Source organism: Taeniopygia guttata, chromosome 30 (genome assembly GCF_048771995.1).
Source record: "Taeniopygia guttata chromosome 30, bTaeGut7.mat, whole genome shotgun sequence".
NCBI classification, from domain to species: Eukaryota; Metazoa; Chordata; class Aves; order Passeriformes; family Estrildidae; genus Taeniopygia; species Taeniopygia guttata.
The window spans coordinates 102,051-115,299 of record NC_133055.1 but is presented as its reverse complement, the minus strand read 5'-3'; the positions used below and the strand labels follow the sequence as shown (position 1 = coordinate 115,299).

The 13,249-nt window shown below is 68.1% G+C and overlaps 1 protein-coding gene across 4 annotated transcripts in view; it reads left to right on the top strand.

Moving 5' to 3' along the window:
- The first annotated feature begins 173 nt into the window (after window positions 1-173).
- The window catches only part of CACNA1A (calcium voltage-gated channel subunit alpha1 A), a 32,740-nt gene continuing 19,664 nt past the window's right edge, over window positions 174-13,249 (top strand). For 2 of the 4 annotated variants that reach the window (XM_041711644.2, XM_072920042.1), the window contains exons 1-18: window positions 174-1,525; window positions 4,501-4,606; window positions 5,007-5,146; window positions 6,881-6,972; window positions 7,096-7,248; window positions 7,909-8,096; window positions 8,429-8,532; window positions 9,139-9,254; window positions 9,772-9,828; window positions 9,946-10,035; window positions 10,567-10,776; window positions 11,408-11,520; window positions 11,941-12,053; window positions 12,221-12,352; window positions 12,492-12,564; window positions 12,666-12,783; window positions 12,889-12,956; window positions 13,032-13,138. In XM_041711644.2, coding sequence (XP_041567578.2) covers window positions 1,239-1,525; window positions 4,501-4,606; window positions 5,007-5,146; window positions 6,881-6,972; window positions 7,096-7,248; window positions 7,909-8,096; window positions 8,429-8,532; window positions 9,139-9,254; window positions 9,772-9,828; window positions 9,946-10,035; window positions 10,567-10,776; window positions 11,408-11,520; window positions 11,941-12,053; window positions 12,221-12,352; window positions 12,492-12,564; window positions 12,666-12,783; window positions 12,889-12,956; window positions 13,032-13,138 — 2,267 coding nt within the window. In that variant the 5' untranslated portion in view covers window positions 174-1,238. Of the gene's footprint in view, window positions 1,526-4,500; window positions 4,607-5,006; window positions 5,147-6,880; window positions 6,973-7,095; window positions 7,249-7,908; window positions 8,097-8,428; window positions 8,533-9,138; window positions 9,255-9,771; window positions 9,830-9,943; window positions 10,036-10,566; window positions 10,777-11,407; window positions 11,521-11,940; window positions 12,054-12,220; window positions 12,353-12,491; window positions 12,565-12,665; window positions 12,784-12,888; window positions 13,139-13,249 lie in introns of all 4 variants that reach the window. The other 2 variants (XR_012052293.1, XM_072920041.1) reach the window with 2 other exon arrangements.

Sequence of the window (13,249 nt, the reverse complement as noted above, 5' to 3'; positions counted from 1 at the left end):
TAAAGGGAGGGGAGAGGAAGAGGGGGAAGTCCCGGACATTGGGGAGGAGGGGGGTCAGGAGGAGGAAGAGGAGAGAGAAGAGGAAGGTCCGGAGCACTCTGGGGGGGTGAGGGGGCAGGAGGAGGAGGAGGAGGAGGAGGAGGAGGAGGAGGAGGAGGAGGAGGAGGAGGAAGGTCCCGGGTATCGGAGGGGTGGGGGGGGAAGGAGAGGGGGAGGAGGAGGAGGAGCAGCAGCAGCAGCAGCAGCGCGACCTCTGCCGCAGCCCGGCCCGATGGGCCCCGCCGCCCCGCTGCTGCCGGGGGGCTGAGGCGACCCCCGCCCGGCCCCGCAGCCCCCGGGGGGGGCACCACCTTCCCCCCAAAGCCGCCGCCTCCGCCTTTTTTTTTTTTTAATTTTTTTAAAGAATTTTTTTTCCCCTATCCTTTGGATTTTGTCGCCGTTTTGGGGGATTTTAGAGGAGGGGGATTTTTTTAATCTTTTTCTCCCCACCAACCTGTCACTGATGCTGCGGGCCGGGGGCGCCGGGATGCGCTGAGAGACAGACCCCCGGGATTTTCCGCTCCTTTTCCTCTCCTCTCCCCCCCCCACCGCCCCAAATTACCGCAACCCCCTCCCGGGGGGGGGCAACGCGAACCGCAGCGCCGGGACCCCCGCCCGGGGCACCGCGAACCGCGCCGAAGGGACGCCCCCCACACCGGGGCACCGGGAACCGCAGCGAGGGGCTCGGGACCCCCCCCCGCCGCCCGCCGGAACCGGGACACCGCGAGCAGCAGCGCCAGGACCCCCGCAACCCCCTCCGGGGCACCGGGACCCCCCGCGCCGGGACCGCAGCGTCGGAGACCTCCTTTACACCGCACCGGTTTGCGGGGGGGGCACCGCAAGAGAGGAGCCCCCCGCATCCTCCGGGGTACCGCAGCGGAGGGACCCCCCCGTTACTCACTCCGGGGCACCGCGAGCCGCAGCTGAGAGACCCCCGCATCCCGCGGACCCCCCCGTTCTACCGGGGGTGTCTCCCCCCCCCCCGCCGCACCGGCTCGCGGGGGGGGCGCGCCGCAAGCGGAGGATGCTCGGGATACCGGCGCCGCTGCCGCCGTCCGCCGCTTCCTGAGCGCCTCGCGCCCGGTCGGGACCGGAGCCCGACCCCCCCCGAGGTTTATTTTTGGGGGGGGGGCCCATGGGATGTGATGAGCTCCTCGGCGGTGGCGGCCTCAGCAGCGTGACCCCCCCCGCCCGGCGGCATGGCTCGTTTCGGAGAGGAGGCGGCGGCCCGGTACGGGCCCGGCGGCGGCGGGAGCGGCCCCGGGGCGGCGGCGGGGGCCCGGGGAGCGGCGGGGGGGGGCCCGCGGCAGGGCCCCCCCGGGGCGCAGCGCCTCTACAAGCAGTCCATGGCCCAGCGCGCCCGCACCATGGCCCTGTACAACCCCATCCCGGTGCGGCAGAACTGCCTCACCGTCAACCGCTCGCTCTTCCTCTTCAGCGAGGACAACGTGGTGAGGAAATACGCCAAAAAGATCACCGAATGGCCATATCCTTTCTTTGGGGGGGCCCCCCGGCGACCCTGCACCGGACACCCCTATCCCCACCTCCCCCCGGCATGAGGGGACCCGGCTCTGGCACCCCATGGCCCCTCCCCATGATGGGAAGGTGGGACTGGCACAAGGACCCCGAGCCCAGCCCACAGCCCTGACCCCCGGCCCCATTTGGGGGTCACCCTGTCCTGCACTGGGACCCCCAGCCCCATTTTGGGGTCATCCTGTCCTGCGTTGGGACCCCCAACCCCATTTTGGGGTCACCCTGTCCTGCACTGGGACCCCCAGCCCCATTTTGGGGTCACCCTGTCCTGCACTGGGACCCCCAGCCCCATTTTGGGGTCATCCTGTCCTGCGTTGGGACCCCCAGCCCCATTTTGGGGTCACCCTGTCCTGCACTGGGACCCCCAGCCCCATTTTGGGGTCCCCTGACCTGCAGGAGGGTCCCCCACGCCCTGACCTCCATCGAGGACCCCGTTTTCCTGCCCGGGGTTGGGGTCCCCATTCCGGTCGTGCGTCACCTCCGCGTGCCCATATTGGGGTCACCATCCCTGTACTGGGTCACCGTGTCCTGCACTGGGGTCCCGTGCCCCACATCGGGGTCCCCGGCCCCACATCGGGGTCCCGTGCCCCACATCGGGGTCCCGTGCCCCATTTTCAGGGTCCCCATTCCCTGCCCTGCACGGGGGACCCCATTTCTCTCCCCGTGACCCTGCTGCCCCCCCAGTCCCAGACCCTGTTTTTGGGTATTGGAGCTGGCATCCCTCCCTTCCCTCACCCCACACCCCTCCTGTCCCCCCATTTCCATCCTGTGGGGTCCCCACAGAGACTTGGGGTGTCCCCACATCCACCCCCCCCCCCCGCCCAGCTGGGGTGTCTGGGGTATTTTGGGGCTATTTGGGGCTATTTGGGGCTGTTTGGGGCTATTTTGGGGAGGTGCAGCCTCCCCCTGTTGCCCTTGGGGTTCCTCCGAGCCCCTTCCCCCTTTTTCTGCCCCCTAAAACACTCGACCGGCAGCAGCGACCCAAGAAAGCGCTCATCACCCCAAAAGGACCCCCAAAACCATCCCGAAACAGCCACTGTCACCCCAAAACCAGCCCCTACCCCCTCTCCCGGCGGTTTGGGGGGGACCGACGCGGTTTTGGGGGGACCCCACGCGGTTCTGAGGGTCTCTGCCTCCACCTCGAGCTTTTCGGGGGGTCCCCCCATCTGGGGAGGCTTTGGAGGCGCGGGCATCCCCTCGGTGCCCCCCAAACGTGGGCGCGGGGGGTCCCGGGGTGCGGGCGGGGGTCGCGGCGGTGCCGCAGCGGGGCCGGGGCGGTGACGGGAGCGGCACCGGGGCGGGGGGGGGGGTCGCGGCGGGGCCGGGCGGGGGTCTGGGGGTGTCGGGGTGTTCCGGGGTGCTGGGGGGGGGTGATGCATCGCCCCCCGCCCCCCACCCTGCGGGTCCCATCCTGCGGCACGCTGAGCCTCCCACGCCGGGCCCGGGGCGAGGGGGCGGCGGCGGCAGCCGGGAGTTGATCCCCCAAAAATCCGTCCTGGGGGGAATCCCGGGGCGGGGGGCGCGGCGCGGAGGGGCGGGGGAACCCCCCGAGCTCGGTTTGGGGGCGCAGAGCCCCTTGGCTGGGAGGCTGAGCCGTGCTGAGCCGTGCTGAGCCGCGCTGCATCGCCGCTCTCCGCTGCCCCGGATTACCGGGCCGGGCCGTGCCAGGAGCCGTGCCGGGCGGAATCCGGCACCGGATGGCCGGGCCGTGCCAGGAGCGGCCGGATCCCGGCTCTGGGGGCTGTGCCGTGCCAGGGAACCGTGCCGGATCCCCGGGCTGTGCCAGGGAACCGTGCTGGATCCCCGGGCTGTGCCAAGGAGCCTCTCCGGGCCGGATCCCGGTACCGGGAGCGGTGCCGGATCCCCGGGCTGTGCCAGGGAACCGTGCCGGATCCCCGGGCTGTGCCAGGGAACCGTGCTGGGCCAGATCCCGGTACCGGGAGCCGTGCTGGATCCCCGGGCTGTGCCAAGGAGCTGTGCTGGGCTGGATCCCGGTACCGGGAGCGGTGCTGGATCCCCGGGCTGTGCCAGGGAGCCTCACCGGGCCGGATCCCGGCACCAGGAGCCGCGCTGTGCCAGGGAGCCGTGCTGGGTACCCGTGCCGTGCCAGGGAGCCGCGCTGGCCCAGATTGAGGTGCCGGGAGACATGTTGTACCGGAAAGCGGTGCCGGGAGACATGTACCGGGAAGCGGTGCCGGAGGACCGTGCCGTGCCAGGAGGCTGTGCCGGGCAGCAGCAGCGGGTCCCGGTGCCAGGGCCGTGCCCGGTGCCCGGTGCCCATGCCAGCTGCCAGCGCTGTGCTGGATGGCCGGGACGGTGGGGCAGCGTGGCCATTCCCGGTGGCCCCGCGGTGCCAGGCTGGATGACCGGTGCCACGCTGGAGTGGCCGGGTGCCCGTGCGGCCCCGGCACGGTCCGGTGCCAGAGGGCCATGTTGGGGAGCAGCGGAGGCCGGAGATCCGTGCGCGGTGCCCGTGCCGTGCCAGGCTGGGCTCCCGCAGCCCCGCCAGCCTCATCCTCGCACCCTTCAGTGCCACCACGGCCACGGGGCGGGCTGGCATGTGGGCACAGCGCCGTGGGGCGGGACGTGGGCACGCGGGACAGGACACGGCCACGTCCCCGCGAGCCCCGGGGGTGCTGCTGCCCGGTGCCCGCGGGCCCAGCGGGGCCGTGTCGGTCGCGGCGGGTCCCGCTGTCCCCGGGGCGCTTTGATCGCGCCGCGGAGCCGCGGCCGCGGCTGCCGCTTTGATGAAGGAATTAATTAAATTAACGAGCTTCAGAACACGCGGGGCGCCGACACCGGGGCACGGCGAGCGCCTCCGCCTGGCTTTGGGCACCCCGTGGCCGCACTCCTGCCTCAGTTTCCCCCGCACCAGCGCGGTTTAGGGGTCCCCCAGCCCCGTTTTTTTTTCCTTGACTCGCCCTCCACTCCTTTTGAATACATGATTTTAGCCACCATCATCGCGAACTGCATCGTCCTGGCGCTGGAGCAGCACCTGCCCGACGAGGACAAGACCCCCATGTCGGAGCGGCTGGTGAGAGGGGGGTCCTGGGGAGGGTCCCGCCGGCCCTGGGGGGCTCCTGCAAGACCCCACGGAGGTACCCGGGCTTTGGTGGGGGTCCCTGGGGGTCCTGCCGGGGGTCCCCGGCCACCCTGGGGGTCCGAGCGAGTGTCCCCAGCCCACCGCGGGGTCCCTGCCGTGCCCCTGCCCCCCAGCCCGCACCCGGCCCACGCTGGCCACGATTCCCAGTTCCCCCCGGAGCCGCCGGCGTCCCAGTTTCCTCCTTACTGGGAATCTGGGCCACGCCGCCTCCACCCGCGGCCACCTGGGGAGGGCTGGGGGGAGCCGGGGGCAGCGCTGACCCCCTCACCCGGGGGGGGCGGGGGGCGTGCGGAGGTTTTTGTCACCCCCCGACGCGTGTCCCGTGCCGCAGGACGACACGGAGCCGTATTTCATCGGCATCTTCTGCTTCGAGGCGGGGATCAAGATCATCGCGCTGGGCTTCGCCTTCCACAAAGGCTCCTACCTGCGCAACGGCTGGAACGTCATGGACTTCGTGGTGGTGCTCACGGGGTGAGGGACACGCGGGGACACCGCGGGGACCCCGCGGGACGCACGGGGGCAGTTTGGGGACAGGTGGCCCCGCGCAGGTGTGCGCGTGCAGGACCCACCCCGCCCTTCCCCACCCTTCTGTGCCCACCTGTGCCCCACCCGCGTGTCCCACCTGTGCCCCACCCGCGTGTCCCACGTGCTCGTTGGCGCTGTCCCCGTGTCCCCCGTGGCGCTGTCACAACGCGTCCCCGCGGTGTCACTCAGCGCGCGGCGCTGCTGCCGTCAGCTCCCGGCAAACCCCCAACCCCCCCAGCTCCAAAATCCCCCCCGGCCGTGGGACCCCCACCCCAGAGACCCCCCCCACCCCACCCCCCCGTGACAAAGCCCCCCTGGTCACAGCCCGGCCCCGGTGACAGAGAGCCCCGTGTTTCCTCAGCGGGGAAACTGAGGCAGGAGTTTTTGGGGAGGGGGCTCTGTCCTGTGTCATCTTCTGCCCCTCACCCCCCATCTCTGCGACCCCCACCCCCTGGTCCCGGCATTGGGAGGTGGGCTAATTGGGGGGGAAGTAATTGGAGGTGAATCAATTGGGGGTGGATTAATTGGGGGTGCATTAATTTGGGGTGGATTAATCGGGGGTGAATTAATTGGAGGGGAATCAATTGGGGGTGAATTAATTGGGGGTGCATTAATTTGGGGTGAATTAATTGGAGGGGAATCAATTGGGGGTGAATTAATTGGAGGTGGATTAATTGGGAGTGGATCAATTGGGGCTGGATCAATTGCGGGAGCATTATTTGGGGTGGCAGGGGGTCAGTGGCAGAGGTGGCTCAGTCGGGGTCACTGCGGGTTTTGGGGGTCACTGGGGGGGGCCCAGCCCTGACCGCCACGGGGGGTGGGGGGTGAGCATCACCACCCGGTTGCCATGGCAACAGGCGACCCTCCCCCAGCCCCGGGCTCCACCCGGGACCCCCCCCCCCCCCTCAGCCCTGCAGCCCCTCGGGGACACCGGGGCCGGTGCCGGCCGGTGTCCGCCAGGCCCGGGGCTGGCACCGGCGCTTGGCAGCGGCAGCATCGCCGGAAGGGGCTAAAAATAGCCCCGGGCGACCGCCCGCGCCGGCGGCACCGGCGGCACCGGCTGCACCGGCTGCCGGCCCCGCGGCACGTGGCCCTGCGGCGGGGACACGCGGGGCTGGCGGGGGCTGGCACGGCTCCGCCGCGGGCTGCCGGTGCCACGGGCTGGCGGCCGTGTGACAGGGACACGGGGGGGCTGCCGGCGGCCACGGGCTGGTGGCTGTGTAGCAGAGATTTGGGGCTCGTTGTGACCAGGGATTTGTGGCCATTTGACAAAGATTTGGGGCTGCTGGTGGCCAGGGGCTGGTGGCTGTGTGGCAGAGATTTGGGGCTGGTGGTGGCCAGGGATTCGTGGCTATGTGACAAAGGTTTGGGGCTGGTGGTGGCCAGGGGCTGGTGGCTGTGTGGCAGAGATTTGGGGGCTGCTGGTGGCCAGGGGCTGGTGGCCCTGTGCCATGTTCACAGGGGCTTGTGATAGCTGTGACTGGGTGGCCACGGGCTCGTGGTGGCTCACAGAAGATGTGGTGGCTCTTGGTAGCCATGGGGCCAGTGGTGGCCCTTGGATTTGGTGTCTCCTGGGGGTCCCTGGCCATGCAGGGATGTGTCAGTGGCTGTGGCCGCTCTCGGTGGCCACGGTGGCCCAGCCGGGGGTCCCCAGGGCTGCTGACCCCGCTGTCCCTGCAGCATCCTGGCCTCGGTGGGCTCCCAGTTCGACCTGCGGACGCTGCGGGCCGTGCGCGTGCTGCGGCCCCTCAAGCTGGTCTCGGGGATCCCAAGTGAGTGCTGGGGGGTGTGGGGGTCCCAGAGGGATTTGGGGGTCCCAGGGGGGGTTTGGGGGTCCCAGGGGGGCTCCAGAGGTGGTCCCGGGGCTCGTGGCCGCTCAGTTGCCGCTGCTGCAGGTTTACAAGTCGTGCTGAAGTCCATCATGAAGGCGATGATCCCGCTGCTGCAGATCGGGCTCCTGCTCTTCTTCGCGATCCTCATCTTCGCCATCATAGGATTAGAGTTTTATATGGGCAAATTCCACACCACCTGCTTCGACCTGGTCACAGGTGGGGCGCCACGGCCCTCAGGGGTCCCCAAAACCCCCCAGATCCCCTCAAACATCCCTAAACTTCCCCAAATCCCCTCCAAACCCTCAGGTGTCCCCAGAACCCCCCCAAGTCCCCTCTAGCCCCTCTAAACATCCTCAAATCCCCCAGATCCCTTCCAACCCCCCCAAACCCCTTAAATCCACCCACACCCCCATAAACCTCCCCAAAACTCCCCCAAATCCCTCTCCAACCCCCCCAAATCCCCCCCAACCCCCCCCAAACCTTCCTGAATCCCCCCCAAACCCCCCAAAACCTTCCTAAATCCCCCCAAATCCCCTCTAACCCCCCTTGGCTCCTCCTGAATCCCCCCTCAAATTCTCCGGAGTTTCCCCAAACTTCCCCAATTTCCCCCAAATTTCCCCAATCTCTCCCCCCACCCCACTCCTTCCTGCCTCAGTTTCCCCCCTGGCTCACAGTCCCCACCCCCCCCCCCCCAAAAAAAAAATCTCCCCGGGTGCTGGATTTGGAACGTCCTAATTGCCGCTGTCCCTTGATGAAGCCGTTAATTGGCCGTTAATTGGCCGCGGTTATTTCTGTCACACCGTGGGGGGGTCCTGGGGACGCTCGGGGGGGGTCTGGGGGCAGCGGGGGGGTCAGAGCAGCCCCCGCTGTCCCCAGACGAGATCAAGGTGGAGGTCCCGTGCGGGACGGACGAGCCGGCGCGGATCTGCCCCAACGGCACCAAGTGCAAGAAGTACTGGGAGGGGCCCAACTACGGCATCACGCAGTTCGACAACATCCTCTTCGCCGTGCTCACCGTCTTCCAGTGCATCACCATGGAAGGGTGGACCGACCTCCTCTACTATGTGAGGGCCGGCCCCTCCCGGTGTCCTCCTTTCCCCGCACGGTGCCCGTCCGGTGCCGTCCGGTGCTGCTTGGCGCCGCCCGGTGTCCTCCTCCTTTCCCCGCCCGGTGCCCGTCCGGTGCTGCCCGGTGCCGTCCGGTGTCCTCCTCCTTTTCCCGCCCGGTGCCGCCCGGTGCCGCCCGGTGCCTCCGTGTCCCTCCCTCCTCAGCCCTGGGGACCACCCCGGGCTCACGGGACCCCCTCGATTCATGGGACCCCCCCCAAATTTTTGGGACCCCCCCCCCATTCACGGGACATTTTTGGGCCCCCCCCCAATTTCCCGCCCCCCCCCAGAGCAACGACGCCTCAGGGAACACTTGGAACTGGCTCTACTTCATCCCCCTCATCATCATCGGCTCCTTTTTTATGCTCAACCTCGTGCTGGGGGTCCTGTCCGGGTGAGCGGCTCGGGGGGGGGTCCCGGGTTTTGGGGGGGGTCCCGGGTTTTGGGGGGGGTCCCGGGTTTTGGGGGGGCGGGCCCAGGTGGTCCCCGGGGGCCGAGACTCAGCGGGGGGAGGGTGGATGGGGCTCAGGGGGGCTTTGGGGGGGCTTTGAGGGGGATTTGGGGGGCTCAGGTGGTTTTGGGGGGTTCTGGGGGGTCCCGGGAGCCCCCCTGGCCAAGGCTGAGGGGGGGTCCTCAGGGAGTTTGCCAAAGAGCAGGAGCGGGTGGAGAACCGGTGGGATTTGGGGCGCTCAGGAGGGTGTGGGGGGCTCAGGGGGATTTTGGGGGGTTCTGGGGGGTTCTGGGGGGGTTCTGGGGGGGTTCTGGGGGTCCCGGGCGCCCCCGGGCCCAGGCTGAGGGGGGGTCCGCAGGGAGTTTGCCAAAGAGCAGGAGCGGGTGGAGAACCGGGAGGATTTGGGGTGCTCAGGAGGGTTTGGGGCGCTCAGGGGGTTTGGGGGGCTCGGGGGGATTTTGGGGGGTTCTGGGGGGGTTCTGGGGGGTTCTGGGGGGGTTCTGGGGGTCCCGGGCGCCCCCCGGGCCGAGGCTGAGGGGGGGTCCGCAGGGAGTTTGCCAAAGAGCGGGAGCGGGTGGAGAACCGCCGGGCGTTCCTGAAGCTGCGGCGGCAGCAGCAGATCGAGCGGGAGCTCAACGGATACATGGAGTGGATCTCCAAGGCGGGTGAGGGTCGGGACCACCCCCCAAAAACCCTCCTAGACCCTCCCCCCCCAAAAAACACCCCCTCCCCCACCTCGTAAGCCCACCCCAAAAATCTGCACGACCCCAAATCCGTTTGGGTGCCCCCGAACCCATCCAAATTCCCTTCACGGACTGATCTGAGTTCCCTCAAATCCTCCCCAAAGCCCCCCCGGGCCCTCCAAGCCCCCCGAAGCCTCCCCAAACCCCATCCCGAGACCCCTGGATCCCCCCTGGATCCCCCCACAAACCCCCCTGAGCCCCCAAAGGGTCCCCCAAACCCCTCCAAAGCCCCACTCAATACCCTCAAAGCCCCCCTGAGCCTCCCCCAAGCCTTCCCTAAGCCCCCCGAGCCCCCCAAAGCACCTCCAAACCCCCCCGAGCCCCCCGAAGCCCCCCCGAGCCCTCCAAAGCCCCCCCGAGCCCCCCAAAGCCCCCCTGAGCCCCCCCAAAGCCCCCCTGAGCCCCCCCAAGCCCCCCTGAGCCCCCCACTTTCCCTCAGAAGAGGTGATCCTGGCCGAGGACGAGCCCGAGGCTGAGCCCCGCCGCCCCTTCGATGGTAAGTGCACAGCCCCCTCCCCACCCCCACCCCGGGGGCGACCCCCGCCCGGCCCGGGACCCCCCCCGGGACCCCCCGGGTGACGGCCGCCCCCCTGTGCCCCCCCCACTGCGGGAGCTCTCCGGAGGGCCACCAGCAAGAGGAGCAAGACGGACCTGCTGAGCCCCGAGGAGGGCGAGGAGCAGCTGGGGGACATCGCGGCCATGGGTGGGTGGCACCAAGGGGGACAGAAGGGGACACGGGTGGGTGGCACCGAGGGGACATCGCGGCCATGCGTGGGTGGCACCGAGGGGGACCGAAGGGGACACGGGTGGGTGGCACCGAGGGGACATTGCGGCCATGGGTGGGTGGCACTGAGGGGGACCGAAGGGGACGTGGGTGGGTGGCACGGAGGGGACAGCATGACCAGGGGTGGGTGTCACTGGGGGCACAATATGGGGGGGGTTTAGAGGGGGTGGGTGGGGATGGGGGTGGCACTGGGATGGTTTGGGGAGGTGGATGGGTGACCCAGGGGGGTGCTGGGTGACACAGGGACACCCTGAGGTGACACAGGGATGGCGTGGGGGGTGCACAGGTGACCCAGGTGACACAGGGATGGTTTGGGGGGTGCTGGTGACACAGGGACACCCTGAGGTGACACAGGGATGGTGTGGGGGGTGGACGGGTGACCCAGGTGACACAAGGACCTCCCAAAATGACACCCCGCCCCCCTCTGGCGCCATGGGGGTTCTCCCGCAGGGTCCCCCTTCGCCCGTGCCAGCCTCAAAAGTGCCAAGCTGGAGAACGCCACCTTCTTCCACAAGCGGGAGCGGCGCATGCGCTTCCACATCCGGCGCATGGTGAAAACTCAGGCCTTCTACTGGACCGTGCTCAGTCTGGTAGCCCTCAACACCCTGTGTGTTGCTATCGTTCACTACGACCAGCCAGATTGGCTTTCCGACTTCCTCTGTGAGTCACAGCCCCCCCCGAGACCCCCAAATCCCACCCCGGGACCCCCAAATCCCACCCTGAGACCCCCAAATCCCACCCTGAGACTCCCAAATCCCACCCTGAGACCCCCAAATCCCACCCTGAGACCCCCAAATCCTCTCCTGAGACCCTCAAATCCCACCCTGAGACTCCCAAATCCCACACTGAGACTCCCAAATCCCACCCTGAGACTCCCAAATCCCACCTTGGGACCCCCAAATCCTCTCCTGAGACCCTCAAATCTCCAAATCCCCCCCAGAGACCCTCAGACACCCAAATCTCCCCCAAATCCCCCCCAGAGACCCCCAAACCCACTGGAGGCTCCTGAACCCCCCCCCGAAGCCCCCCTGAGCCCCCCAAAGCCCTCCTGAGCCCCCTCAAAGCCCACCAAAGCCCCCCCAAAGCCCCCCTGAGCCCCTGAGAGCCCCCTTGACCCCCCCCCAGATCCTCCCGCAAGACCCCCACCTCCCCCTGGACCCCTCCAGTTCATGGGACCCCCACTCAACTTTTAGGACTCCCCCCCCTCCACTGGGGTTCCCCAGCTTGGGAAACCTCCGGGGGTCCCCTGGAGGGGCCCCCCCTGACCGGGGTGTCCCCCCCACCCCCCCAGACTATGCAGAATTCATTTTCTTGGGACTCTTTATGTCCGAAATGTTTATAAAAATGTACGGGCTGGGGACGCGGCCTTACTTCCACTCGTCCTTCAACTGCTTTGACTGTGCCGTGAGTCTGCTGGGAGCTGGGATCGGGATTTGGGATCTGGGATCTGGGATCCGGGATTTGGGATCTGGGATCCAGGATTTGGGACCCGGGGGATCTGGGATCTGGGATCCAGGGGATCTGGGATCTGGTATTTGGGATCCGGGGAATCTGGGATCCGGGGGATCTGGGATCTGGGATCCACGGGATATGGAATTTGGGATATGGAATCTGGGATCTGGGATCCAGGGAATCTGGGATCCGGGATTTGGGATCTGGGATTTGGGATCCATGGGATCTGGAATCTGGGATCTGGGATTTGGGATCCAGGGGATCCAGGGGGTCTGGGATCTGTGGGATCCAGGGGATCTGGGATGGGGTCTGGGATCCATGGGATGGGATCTGGGATCCATGGGCTCACCCAGGGCCGCTCTGTGCTCCCAGGTTATCATCGGAAGCATCTTCGAGGTTATCTGGGCCGTTGTGAAGCCGGGAACTTCCTTTGGGATCAGCGTGCTGCGAGCTCTCAGGTTACTGCGCATCTTCAAAGTCACCAAGTGAGCCCCACGCCCCCTCCGTGTCCCACGGTGTCCCCTGGTGTCCCCCGGTGTCCCCTCACGTCCCCCATGTCCCCTTCACATCCCCCTGTGTCCCCGGTGTCCCCGGTGTCCCCCGGTGTCCCCGGTGTCCCCCCACGCCCGCACAGCCCGCTGTGTTCCCGCAGGTACTGGGCTTCCCTGCGGAACCTGGTGGTGTCCCTGCTCAACTCCATGAAATCCATCATCAGCCTCCTCTTCCTCCTCTTCCTCTTCATCGTCGTCTTCGCCCTTTTGGGGATGCAGCTCTTCGGGGGACAGTGAGTGACCGGGCATGGGACATCCCCCGGAGCTGGGGGGTGTCTCTGTGCCTCCCCCCCGCTTGGGGGGGGGAAGGGGGGGGCACCTGCTGCTGGTGGGGCTCCCACCGCTGCCCCCCCCCCCAAAAAACTCCCCCAGGTTCAATTTTGACGACGGGACCCCTCCCACCAATTTCGACACTTTCCCAGCAGCAATAATGACGGTGTTTCAGGTATGGGGTTGGGGTCCCGGGGGGGGGGGGTCCTGAGGGGGGCAGGGGGCTTGCGGGGGGGTCCCCGCTGCCCTCAGGGCTCCTTTGTCCGCCCACCCCAGATCCTGACGGGAGAAGACTGGAACGCGGTGATGTACGACGGGATCAAATCTCAGGGCGGCGTCAAGGGCGGCATGGTTTTCTCCGTCTACTTCATTGTCCTCACCCTCTTTGGAAACTGTATTCTGGGGGTCCCTGGGGTCCCTGGGGGTCCCTGGGGGGCTGGGGGTGGGCTGGAGGGGAGGGGCTGCCCTGGGCCCTGCTTTGCCTTGACACGAGCCCCAGACACCCTCCTGAATGTCTTCTTGGCCATCGCCGTGGACAACTTGGCCAACGCGCAGGAGCTCACCAAGGTCAGGGGTCTGGGGGCTTCGGAGGGTCCGGGGGGGTCTCGGAGCCAGGCTGGACGTGGCGCTGGGGCTTTGCAGGATGAGCAGGAGGAGGAGGAAGCCGCCAACCAGAAGCTGGCGCTGCAGAAGGCGAAGGAGGTGGCCGAGGTCAGCCCGCTGTCCGCAGCCAACATGTCCGTCACCATGTGAGTGTCCGGAGCCCGCCGGGATCACCCCGGCTCCATCCCTGGGTCCAAAAAATCCCCAAAACCATCCCGGAGCCGGGCCGGACCCACCCAGGCTCCATCCTTGGGTCC